Genomic DNA, 12537 nt, shown 5'->3' on the forward strand with positions numbered 1-12537 from the left:
GTGTTGCTCCAGTAAGTAACCCAAGCTGCCTGGAGCTCCTAGAGCTTCAATGCATGCAACATGCAGGTGCCTCATAAGAGGGTCTCTCAACGACTCCAAGTCATTTGGGAAATTCACAAATTTGACCTTTCCTCGGGGCTTTGATAGAATGTCTGCGACCTGTACATCAGTCTCAATGCGATGGAGCATCCTCGCTTATCGACGTACCATATCCCTGATAAGGTAGTATCTGATGTCTATCTGCTGGAGCAATTATAGAATACGGGATTCCTCAATAATTAAATCCCCCCCCGGTTGACATAGAAGATCATGGTGGTATCCATCGTGTGTACAAATAACTCACTGAAGAGCTTCCACAACTAGGCAGCTTCATACGAGATCATACTCGCAGCTATGTATTCGGTCCCGACAGTGCTTAAGGAAAACCGACTTCTGCTTCTTGCTCATCCATGATATCGAAGCAGAATCCAAAGAGAACCAACAATCAAAAGTGCTCTTGCGATCCTCCACACTGCCTCCCTAGTCAGCATTTGAATAATCATGCAGCTTCACATTTCTGGCAGTGTATGTCAATTCATAAGAGATTGTGCCCCGAAGATATCTCAGAAGATTCTTGGCACCAATCCAGTGAGGCTCAACCATATATGAGCTCATCATGCTAACTGCAAAACATATGTCCGGGCGGAAGTTCACTAAGAACATCAATGCAAATGAGTTTATGAAACTCAGAGGCATTTCCCAAATCTAGTTCGACATCACTACCATATAACTTCTTGAAAGTTAAGATCCTCGAGGTAGTCACGACTTGTAGTTTACCGTTCCACATCTGGAATCCAACTCCCTCTTACTTTTGCAAATGAGAGGGTTTGCACCATTCAGAAATAGGTTGTCCTTAGAAGGTGCCGGTATGAGAGGTCTATCATCCACAACCTTTGAGCAATGGTTTGAATCGGTTTCACTCCTACTGAATCTCAGCTTCATCAGACATCTATCAATCCTCTCATACTATGCCCAGGGTGTTTTGCTTCAAGCCATAGAGGGCTTCCTTCCACCCGTATACATGAGATTCCCAATCATGAATCTCAAACTCCTCGGGTTGTTCCAAACCTGTGGACCTGCTACATAAGGGGAATGGTCCCCTTGTAAGATTTTCATTTGGTACATCTCGGACATGTACCTTCATGCTCTTCTTGAATTCAGGCATCCCTGTCACCATTTGACTCACATCGGGTAGGGTCCCATAATAAGTAGACCTCCGGTGCTATAGATGAGATATGTCAATTGACATGATCCCCAATGGACCATCTTGCAACTTGATACAAATTGCCAACCTTGAACCCATGAGAAAAAGCATCTTTGAAAATTTCATTTTCAAACATGTACCTTTCCATCGATGAATGCCACCCTGTAGCCTTTGACTTCCATTGCCGAAATGGACACCAGGTTCTTCTTGCGATCAGGTACATAAAAGAGATTTTGTAAATGAATCGGGTTACCCTTGTTCAATTGAGGGGTAACATTTCTTACACCCTTTCCGAGATAGGTGGCATTAGCTCCAAGTATAATCCCACGATTGTTTCCATCTCTACCAAATTAGAGAGAGCACCCTTCTATCCGTTGAAGTGCTTTGGAGCACTACAATCAATAAGCCAGATTCCCAAAGAATCTGAAGGAGAGGGCCAATACAAGATAACGCTTCTTTATCTTATCAGAAACAACATTTGATTCTTCATACCTGGGGTTCCTTGCTTTCTTTGAAGATTCGGCCATTACCTGCATTACCTGTCATTCCTCTGATCATTGAAGATGTCCTTGGAATGATTGTTATCATCATCAAGTGATGTGTCCCTGCCATTCAGACACTCCTTCGCATAATGGCCAAACTTATTGCAACCAAGGCATCTGCCTTTCCTTTCACCCTTAGATCCGAACTTCCCATTGAAGTGATATTTAGGTAGGCCATCAGAAGCTTCTGCTGCGCCATTCTGATAATGTTCTTTGCTTCGATTTCACCCTTGGTGAATTTGAAGAGGGATGAGGAATCCACTGATCCTTTTGTTCTTTCCCAACTGTCTTCGGTGATTGCTCTTTCACTCCTGCTTGGGCTTTGTCTTCACCTCAACTCTAATACCATGTTAATTTTAGGTATGTTCTATGCTTAGAGCAATTTATTTCAATTTTCACAGTGAACTCAATATCTTTTCTAGATTAGCAATCACATCAGCATTAAAGTAAACTACAGGTTGAACATAAACATAAATTGCAGAAGACAAGCCAAGACAAGAGGGCACAAGATGTGGCGCTGGCCAGGGACAAACCCCAATGTGGGGAAACCCTTGATCAATTCTTCTTATATGTTCTTCAATAGTTCAACAGAGAGAGAGAGATAGTACATTTACGACAGAAGTCAACACTTTGACTTATCTAGATAAGAGCATAGATCATCTCTAAGAAGATGATACATGAGATTAGTTGAAGATATGTTGCTTCAACTGATTCTCCAAGGTGACTCCTTCACCTATCATCGTGCTGCATCTCGTCATCAAGCTGCACCTCACCGTGCTGCACCATGCTGCACCCATCATCACAGTGCTGCATCTTATCATGCTTCATCAATCATGATAGTACCCATCACTGTACTACATTATGTACCATTATGTGCCATTGTTGCACCTTGTTTTGCCACCATGTGCTTGCTGCACCTTGCTTACCATACTGCTGCCCCAATTGCTATTGCAGCACCATGTCTTGCTGCACCTTGCTTACCATACTGCTGCCCCAATTGCTATTGCAGCACCATGTCTTGCTGCTGTCCCAATTGTTATTGCAGCACCATGTCTTGCTGCTGTCCCATTGTTTGCTTGCTGTACCTTGCATGCTTGCTATCCCTTACATGTTGCACCTTTATTACAATGTTGTCACACCTTATTATATCATGCTGCTGCACTTACATTAATTCACTGTTAGGGGATTCTTTGATTGCCACATTTTTGGACTGGTAAGGGTATTCTAATAGCTGTTTGGACAACCTTCACAACTTCTGTCCCAAGGCTATGATCACCCTTCCCCAACATTCCTAAACCACACGTTGGCTTGTTATACCCCAGCAGTCACAACTAGCCCTTATGCCCTCCTTATTAGCCTTAACGTAGACTTGTAGGTGTATAAGGGACTGCGGCTTGCTACAACAAGCCTATCCCTTACTGCGGTTAGAGCTTTCATTCTTCCATAGACTGTGTTAAGGTTCTAGGGCATCCATCTAGGGTAGAGACCCTTTTCTAATCTATGTTGAGGGCTTACATTGCTGTCCTTCTTGACTGCGTATACCTCTTCATAGGTTATGTTAGGGCTTCTCCATAGGGTAGCGTTAACTCTTCTCCATAGCACAACATTAGGGCTTCCCCAAAGGGCAGCGTTAGGGCTTTTCCATAGGGCATCGTTTAGATCTCTCCTCCGTAACTGCATTGAGAGCTAGATCATCCTCCTTAGGACTACGTTAGGGCTACTTCCTCCTAGATTTCTCTCACACTAAAACCCAAGACAAGTGGAGAGAAATCAAGAGAGAAGTTGTGTGTAAAATGACTCGCAAGTCATCTCCTTTTATACTAAAACGTTGAGCACATGAGGGGTTTATTTGGTTGCTGGCTGACCTTGACGAATTGTCTTATAACACAAATAAATTCATAACTCCATGAATACTTATCAGAATCAGATGATCTTTAGGTCTGTCCTACACCTCTCAATGAGAGGGATCCAAGAAAAATATCAACTGCCATATATAAGATGACCCACATGGAGTTTGGCCATAGTTGCCAATTTTAACAGTTATGGATTCCTAGATAGTGTCGCAAATTCGAATGCAAATACAAAATCTTAAGACAAGTGTCACACCCCAAATGCATAGATGCAACTCTTGATGGAAGATTCTAGTGTAGGGTGCTTGCTCGTGATGAGTTAAGCCTCCAATACAAGTCATTAAATAACATAGAACAAGTGGTTCTTATAGCAAGGTCATAACATTCATTTTACACTTTGTCTAAGGTTTATCATGGTGGGACAATTTTAACCTCTATTATATGTGACAACTCCAAAGGCCAAGAGGTATTTCCTAGTGTGAAAATTCCTAAGCCAGAATCCCTACGACAACAAACTGATGTTACTTCTCCTACTTGATTAAATCATTCAAGTTATTTATTGTCTTCTATGGTAAATTTCGAAGCAAATACATCTAAAACCTTCACTTAATTTACATATATGTGGAAACAAAATACTGAGCAAGAAAGAAAAATACAATACATAGGACAAAGTTATTTTTGGACAAATAGTCCCTGGAAAAATCCGATGCAGGAAAACTGATGTAGCAACTCTGAGGGTTTTATTATTATGCAGTGGCAAAATCTGAATACATCACTGAATACCTCACAGGGTTATTCAGTTACAGAGAGATATACTCGCAGAAGCTTTGCGAGTTTACCTCACACAATCACTGAGGAATGTCCTGGCTGTACCAGCGTCAACCCTTTCAGGCACTCCATCACCTAGCTGGGAATTCGATCAAAAGCCCAGAGTCATCGCTCTCAGCCTCCTGGTCTCACGCCATGGCTTCCCGCTGTTGAAATTGACCCTCTGCTTTGATTTTTTGACTTTCTTTCCCTGCCTTTGTGTCACTTCTGCATGGCCCTTCTGACCCTACATCAAGGCCTCTGGATCACTTACTGCCTCTCTCTACTGATGTATCTCTGGCTGAGAATATCTCTCCTGAGAACTTCTCACTTCAAAAAATCAATTTCTCTTTATCTCTCTGTGTATTTTCCAAATGACCTTCAAGCCCCTTCTTATATCTTCTTGTTGGACAACCAACGACCTAGATTAAAACATAATCAAAGGCTTAGATCGATTTGACTTGATCCGTGGATTTTTCTAGAAGTTTCACCCCTGATTAGATTAATACCCATTAATATTTTAATTTTCCTAAGTTTAGACTTAGGAACCCCATTAAAAATATTAATTATTTTAATAAAATCACTTTTGGGTGGAATTTCCCAAAGTACTTTGTAGGTTCTTTGGAATACCTGTGCCCAAGCTTCCCTGCAAAATTTGAGGCTTAGAGCACATCCGATGCTACCCCAAATCAACACTCCCTCTTAGCGAGGAATGTGCTCTAGCAATACACTGCCTCTGCACACTGCTCTGACTCTGAAGCATCGTCTTTGCATTGCTGATGTCTGACCTGCTATCCACCAACTACTTTGTTGTTGCTGCTACTGTATTGCTGCCTTTGACATTGCCACTGTCAATGCTACATTTGTACTGCAACTCCCTCTCAAATGCTGCATCTGCTATGTTGCTAGCACTGCCACTGCTAACACTGCATCCATACTCCAACTCAATTGCTGAGGGAAGCAATTGAAAACACCTAAAACTGGATAAGTATCCAGTGGATACTCCTTGGTGTTGATATCCTGATTGTTGCTAGTCCCATTCTGCCTTTGAAGCCACTGCGCTACTGAAGCTCTGCACTGTGCCTCCTCACAATGCTGCCTCTCTGCTCTGCGCTGCTCAGTCTCTGGCTCTCCTAGCCACTGCATCTGTTGAATCAACACTCCATGGCACCAATTGAAACTCCACCATCCCGCTACTCCTGATCACGGGCTCCCGTAGCAAGGTGATGATCCAAGAGGTGGGCTCCTCAAGGATCTTGCCCATCTGCAGTCCTCCCGACTACAGCTCTATATCAACCCACCTCCCTCCTGGAGGTATCTCGACTGTCATGGCAAACTCCTCCTCATCAATCTTTGTGGCTGCAACCTTTGGATCATGCTTCTCATCCTTGTCCTTTTTCTTCAATGGACACTGCAATGCATAGTGGCCCATCTAGCCACATCTGAAGCAGTTCACCTTGGAGACATCCTTCTTTCGTCTCTATTTCCCCTGCTACCCCTTGGATGTAAGGGTTGCGTTATCCTCTTCCTCCACTTTGGGCTTCGACCCATTGCTGCTGTTGCTCCCGTCAAGTTCTACCTTGAGCAGGTCTCTCCTCAACTCTTCTTGTTTCAAAGCTGCCCACATCTTGTCCCAATTTGGCAATGCTGCTTTGCCCAGGATACTTTGGACAAAGATCTGCCAATCATCTGAGATGGAATTAGAGTTAGTATCACTAACTCCGAGTCTTGAGGAGTATGTTCCGCAGCTGACAGCGCATCACGGGTCTCCTTCTGTTTTGTAATGAACGGATCCACTCGCTCCCCCTTCTTCATCTGAGCAGATCTCAGCTTCTGCTTTAAGTACATCTTCCGCTGCTCGAAAGATCCTTGATACAATGTGGCCAAGGTATCCCACATCTCCTTAGCAGTCCCTTTGCTAGCAATGTGGCATACCACATGATCCTTGACTCCATCCAGGATCATCCTCTTCACCTTAGCCATCTCAGCTTTGTACTTTTTCAACGGATCTGCATCCGCAGGTTCAACCACCACATTATCAACATATATCTTAAGGGCATGCTCATCTAGAAGGAAGGCCATCCTAGCCTTCTAGATGACATAGTTGGAAGCCTTGTCCAACCTATCCTGATCCCTCAAGCCATTAGTTGCCATTTCCTTTGAAAATTGTCGAATTGCTCCCTCTTTCTCCCTACTGCATAGCTCCTGGGCTGACTTATGCACTCCCTGATGGAGCTGGTAAGCTGCTGCTCCTCTGCTGCTCAGCAATTGAGAATTGCTGATTTCCTCGACAGGAAATCACTAAGGAAGTATTCCCTCACTATGCTCCGCTGCTTCTTTCTTTTAACGTCTTTTCAGCTTGACAAAGCCGCCTACTAAAAAATCTGTGTCCACCAACTGCTCCTCATGCTGAGGCTAAGCGCTGCTCCCTTTGCTATGACAAAATTTGAATTGGAAGCTCTTTCTCTCCATCAACTCACTTGGAGAGAGAAACTGCCTCAAATTTTCGATCCTCCGGCTAGAACTGCGCAAACCCTCTGGGGTGTCGACTTGCTGCCTCCTGCAACTTTTCAATTTCCCCTTCTGCTCAGCACTGGTTTTTTTGGTTCTGCTCTTCTTGTCTCACTTGCACTAGCTCTGATACCATGTGAAAATTCCTAAGCCGGAATCCCTACTACAACAAACTGATGTTACTTCTCCTACTTGATTAAATCATGCAAGTTATTTATTGTCTTCTACAATAAATTTCAAAGCAAATACATCTGCAGTCTTCACTTAATTGACATATATGCGGATACAAAATACTGAGCAAGAAAGAAAAATACAACACATAGGACACAGTTATTTTTGGACAAATATTCCCCAGAAAAACCCAATGTGAGAAAATGGTGCAACAGCTCTGAGGGTTTTATTATTATGCAGTAGCAAAAGCAAAATACATCATTGAATACCTCACAGGGTTATTCCGTTACAAAGAGAAATACTGGCAGAAGCTTTGTGAGTTTACCTCACACAATCACTGAGGAAATTCCCGGCTGTTCCGACTACTGGATGAGATGCCCCTGGCAGGCACTGCGCTGCCTCTATGCTATCCCAACATCAACCCTTTTAAGCACAACGTCACCTAGTTGGGAATTCGATCAAAAGCCTAGAGTCACTGCTCTCAACTTCTTGGTCTCACACCCCGGATTCCGGTTGCTGAAACTGACCCCGGATTTCGACTTTCTCTCTCTACCTCTGCGTCACTTCTACGTGGCCCTTTTGGCCTTGCGTCAACGCCTCTGGATCACTTACTACCTCTCTTTGCTAATGTATCTCTTGCTGAGAAACTCTCTCTTCGGAAGCTGCTATCCCTGCCCCTCAACTTCAATGGATTCCTTCAATTGATTTTTCCTCCTGAGAACTTCTCACTTCAGAAAATCGATTTCACTCTATCTCTCTGTGTCTTATATCTTCTTGTTGGACAACCAACGACCTAGATTAAAACATAATCAAAGACTTAGATTGATTTGACTCGATCCATGGATTTTTCTAGAAGTTTAACCCTTGATTAGATTAACACCCATTAATATTTTAATTTTCCTAAGTTTAGACTTAGGAACCCCATTAAAAATATTAATTATTTTAATAAAATCACTTCTGGGTGGAATTTCCCAACACACTTTCTGGGTTCTTTGGAATACCTGTGCCCAAGCCTCCTTGCAAAATTTGAGGCTTAGAGCACATCCGATGCTATCCCAAATCAACACCCAGATCACTAAGTTAGGGGTGTGTGTGATGATAGATGATATGACCATGTTGGGTAACTTAATGAGTTGATTTATATAGCGACACATACGCTCTTTAAAGGTGTTCATCCACATGAGTTCCTTTAAAGATGGGGAAGCATTCTTTAGCATCGAGTTACCATTTCCTCGACACTATTTCTTACAACCCCTTTTCTTTTCTTTTTCTTAGTCCCTTTTGTTTATATATGCTTTGTTAAGCATGGGACTGTTGATTTGGGTTAGCATCGAATGTGCTCTAGCCATGAAAATTGGTGGAGGGGCTAAAGCACATGAGATCTCCAAGACCCATAAATCGTTTTGGAAAATTTCATATAGATGAAGAGTTATTAAAATAATTAATATTTTTAATGAGTTCCTAAGTCTCAACTTAGGAAAATAAAAATATTAATGGGTATTAATAAAGATAAGGATGAGAAGCTTCTAAAAGGTAAGGATCAAGTCTATTTTAATCTTAGAAGTTGATTAGAAACTTAATCTCGACCGTTGATTCATCAATGGGAAAAGTATAAGAGAAGACTTGAGGGCTAGTTGGAGATATACTGAGGGAGACCAGTCAGTTCGATTTCTGGAGCGGGGCTTGTTGAGAAATTCAAACTAGAAGAATGGATTGCAACAAGAGGCAACAAGTACGTAACGGAGAGGTAGGGACAGGGCTGGAGGACCAGTGCAGAGATTACAGAGGCAGATATAGAGCCACTCAGAAATACGCAAAGGTAGCTGGATTGCGCAGTGACTGGAGAGCCTGCATGGGTGACGCAGAGAGGCCAAGTGTTGATGTAGCGATGCAAAGTGCTGACGCAGAGGGTCTGGGAGTTGCGCAGAGGCTAGTTGGACTAACGTTGAGCCTAGGAGAAGCGCCAGAGGGTTCATCTTTGTTGGGTGAGCCAGTTTGGCACCCTAGTTGTATTCAAGAAAAGCTGATTAATAAAATTCTCCTCTGCTGCACCGGTTTTCTCGCATTGGGTTTTTCCGGAGACAATTGTCCAAAATAACTATGTTGATGTGTTTGATTCTTGTGCATGTATTTGTTTTTGTATAATAGTGTGATATCTGTAGTAGAATTTATTTTAATATTTACTGAAGGGATTTCGTAAATAACTTATTGGAAAATAAGTAGGTAAAATAAATCAGTTGCTGCAGTAATAGAATTTTCATAGGGACTTGGGGAGTTGGCCTCATAGGTAGGTGGCATAACTCAAGCCTTATTATTTGGCTTTTTATTTTGCTACTTTAAGCTTGAGCTTATAGCTCTTCAAATGGGCTTTTCTCGTGGGACTAATAAAGATAGACCTTGATGCATAGCTTATGACAAGACAATCATGAGTGGAAAAATATAATAATTGAGATGGAATGTGTTAAAGCATGGTTTAGGATAGGGACACGCTACACCTACCTAGGTCTCTAGTAGTACAACTTGACTCAAGAGATGATGACATTTATCAAAGGAAAGTTATGTTCCTCATTGTACAAAGAGACAAATAATAAAATTGTAAGCTTATAATGTGTTGTTAGATCACTCCTAATATCTACCACTATCATAACCGTATAAGAAACCATATCAACATGTCTAAGCATGAAACCCATACATGAAACCATTATAAAGCAATTAAGTTGAAACAACAAAGTAAGTTCCTTGACCATATATATGAAAGCATAATGTACTATCTGCATGTGCATGAGCCATCTGAGCTGTGTGTGAAGTGATTTGATATACCATCAATGGATCAGCTGGAGTCGCTTTGGCAACTCCTTTGTGAGGCCATCGTGTAGCAAAAGGCTGAAGGATATTATGAATTTGAACTTTGAATGTCTGCGCAAGAGCACTCACATTGGATCTGAAGTAGAACAACATATCACTAGAGCAGTGGCTTTCTTACTAGTTTCTCATATGTTATCTCCATCTCCTCATATCATATGATGGGGCGACACTTTACAATTTCATCCTTTAGAAGGTTTGTGTTGCAAGAGGTGTTATGGTCAAGTTTCCAATACAAGATGAATCAGACAGCATAGCTTCCAGATTTACCAACATGAATATTATCACCACTTTTCTTGGGCGTTGATGGTATGTGTGAGTTGGTGGGTGATACTATACTTAGTTCATATTTGCTGGTTGCTACTGTTCTAGGGCTTTGTTATTGATGCAATCCTTCAAATCCTTACCAGTGTTATCATAATCAGACTGGGACTGACTATTTTTAAGGCAAAATCGATTCTATCGGTTGTCCTAAACCAGAAAAGGCTGGACTGAACTGCTTGATTTTTTTATGGAACTTGTTAGTGTAGTGCTGAACCAACCTTTTCCATCGAACAAACTGATTTTGTATGGAACAAACCAGTTTTGTACAATGCGACCAAGGACCCTCAGAACACACTTTTTAAAAGAGAAACAATAATTTATGAGCGGAGCAGCCTAGTATTCAACCTTAGGGCCCTACTAATGCCATGTAATTAATGGTAATGTTAAATTTTTAAATTAAAAGGATGAACTTTTACTTAAACTTTTAATATTACAAATTATTGTTTCAATATGTTGGAGTGTGGTTCTAATCTCATTAGATTTAATGGAAAAAGTAGAATTTTATATTCCACTCAAAATCCATCAGATTCAACAGTTTTCAGGATTTAAGGATTGGGGGATTGCAACGTTTTCATTGGATTTTGCATGTATGAGGGTATGGAACTAGCATTTAATCAAGAGAACCAAGCCCTCTTTGCACCTCAATATTGGTGGCATTGATTGTTGAACTCCTCTGTCATGACTCTAGTAAAAACGTTCCCATCACGCAAACAAAATCTTGATTTGGACATGTTAACCTTTTTCTATCTTATTTAATGCTTATAGGTGATATCAATGATGAGAATCCCAATATAGGCAATGATTTTGATGATATGTAGTATTTGTTGTACCATGATTTTCTTTTGGACTATAGAGGCCATGTAGAGCCTCTTCATTGATGTATTTTGGGTTTAGAGATGGATTGCACTTGTTGGTATTTTGGTTATATGTAGTGTTGCAAACATCCTAATTTTATCACAAAAAAATTGCAGAATTGTGATTTTTGGCCTAGCCGATGTTTACTGATTTTTACCGATATTTTGTTGGTATCTTAATTTGTTGATGTTTGCCAATTTTTACTGATATTTTCTCTATTTTATGATTTTTGGTTTTCCAGACCCTTGTCGATTTTATCCTGATGCTGATTTTCACAACAATGGTTATATGCACCGTTACTTTCTATATATATGAAAAGCTTTGCATATTTGTGTATAATGGTTTGGATTCATATTGATGCACATGAATATATATGTTTCTTTTTTCAAAATTTGAATATTTATGTATGTTTTGATCAATCATTTTTTTTATCCCATTCCAATCCAATTCCCGATTTTGGGGTTGACCAGTTCGATGACTGGTCCAGTTCTGATAACATTGATCATCACTCGTTCAATTCGCATTTTCTTGTGCTTAATGTAGAGCTTGCTTTAATTCATCCCTTGTCTCTGTCTGTTTCTACTTTATTTGGAGTTCCTTTAAGCACTGTCAATGTGCATTGTAACCAGTGTACATTTTGTAGTCCCCTTCCCTATCTTTGGTGACTGGTAGACAGAAATATTAAAATCACATTAAGCTATATTATAATGATTAATTTCACCTCCCATCTGAAGCCGGTTTTAAAATCTTTATTTTCTTTGGACAATGCGTTTAATGAAATATTTGATACTAATAGGAGGTGATTTGAATTTAGCTAACGTATTTATTTTATTTCTGCTTCATTATTAATTTCTTCTTTTGCTGATGGTTTCCCTAAATTGATTTTCGGGAAAATGATACTTATTCTAGATGAGGTTTTTTCTGCAGGGTCTGAAGAACTTGTGCAAGGCTTCTAGAGATCTAATAATAGAAATACAGAAGGTAGATGGTGAAAACTATCCGGAGGTAATGTTAACTCAAAAAGATGATTTAAAGTTCTTGCAAGTTGAGGTCCGAAGCTACTTTAGAGATATGCTACATCTTGTGTAATTTCTGCTTGTTGCATCCTGAGTCGTGCTTTCTCATTTTCAAATAATTAATTCTTCAAGGAAGCTTTCAAGGAAATCTTGTTCATGTGGTAAAGGTAGAGCTTACAATAGACTGATTTTAGAGATGAGTGTGAGTTGCATAGAAAGGACTGGTGATAGAGTGATTTTTGAAGTGCTCTCTTCATGAATCATGACCTATTTCCAAGTATTCATCAGGATGTTTCAAGAGAAGTGATAGTATTCCAAACAGATTTCGGGCACCTCTCGCTCTCCCAAAATGTAGG

At 40.7% G+C, this 12537-nt stretch overlaps 1 protein-coding gene across 1 annotated transcript in view; it reads left to right on the plus strand.

Moving 5' to 3' along the window:
* Nucleotides 1-12537, plus strand: part of LOC149242240 (phosphatidylinositol/phosphatidylcholine transfer protein SFH11-like) — a 234023-nt gene that overhangs the window by 163594 nt on the left and 57892 nt on the right. Inside the window, exon 6 of the mRNA XM_089370797.1 lies at nt 12093-12170. Within this exon, the coding sequence (XP_089226923.1) occupies nt 12093-12170 (78 nt within the window). The remainder of the gene's footprint in view (nt 1-12092; nt 12171-12537) is intronic.

This window comes from Pinus tabuliformis, chromosome 8 (assembly GCF_031772625.1).
Source record: "Pinus tabuliformis cultivar Carrire ecotype Pingquan chromosome 8, CPIR1, whole genome shotgun sequence".
Taxonomy (NCBI): Eukaryota; Viridiplantae; Streptophyta; class Pinopsida; order Pinales; family Pinaceae; genus Pinus; species Pinus tabuliformis.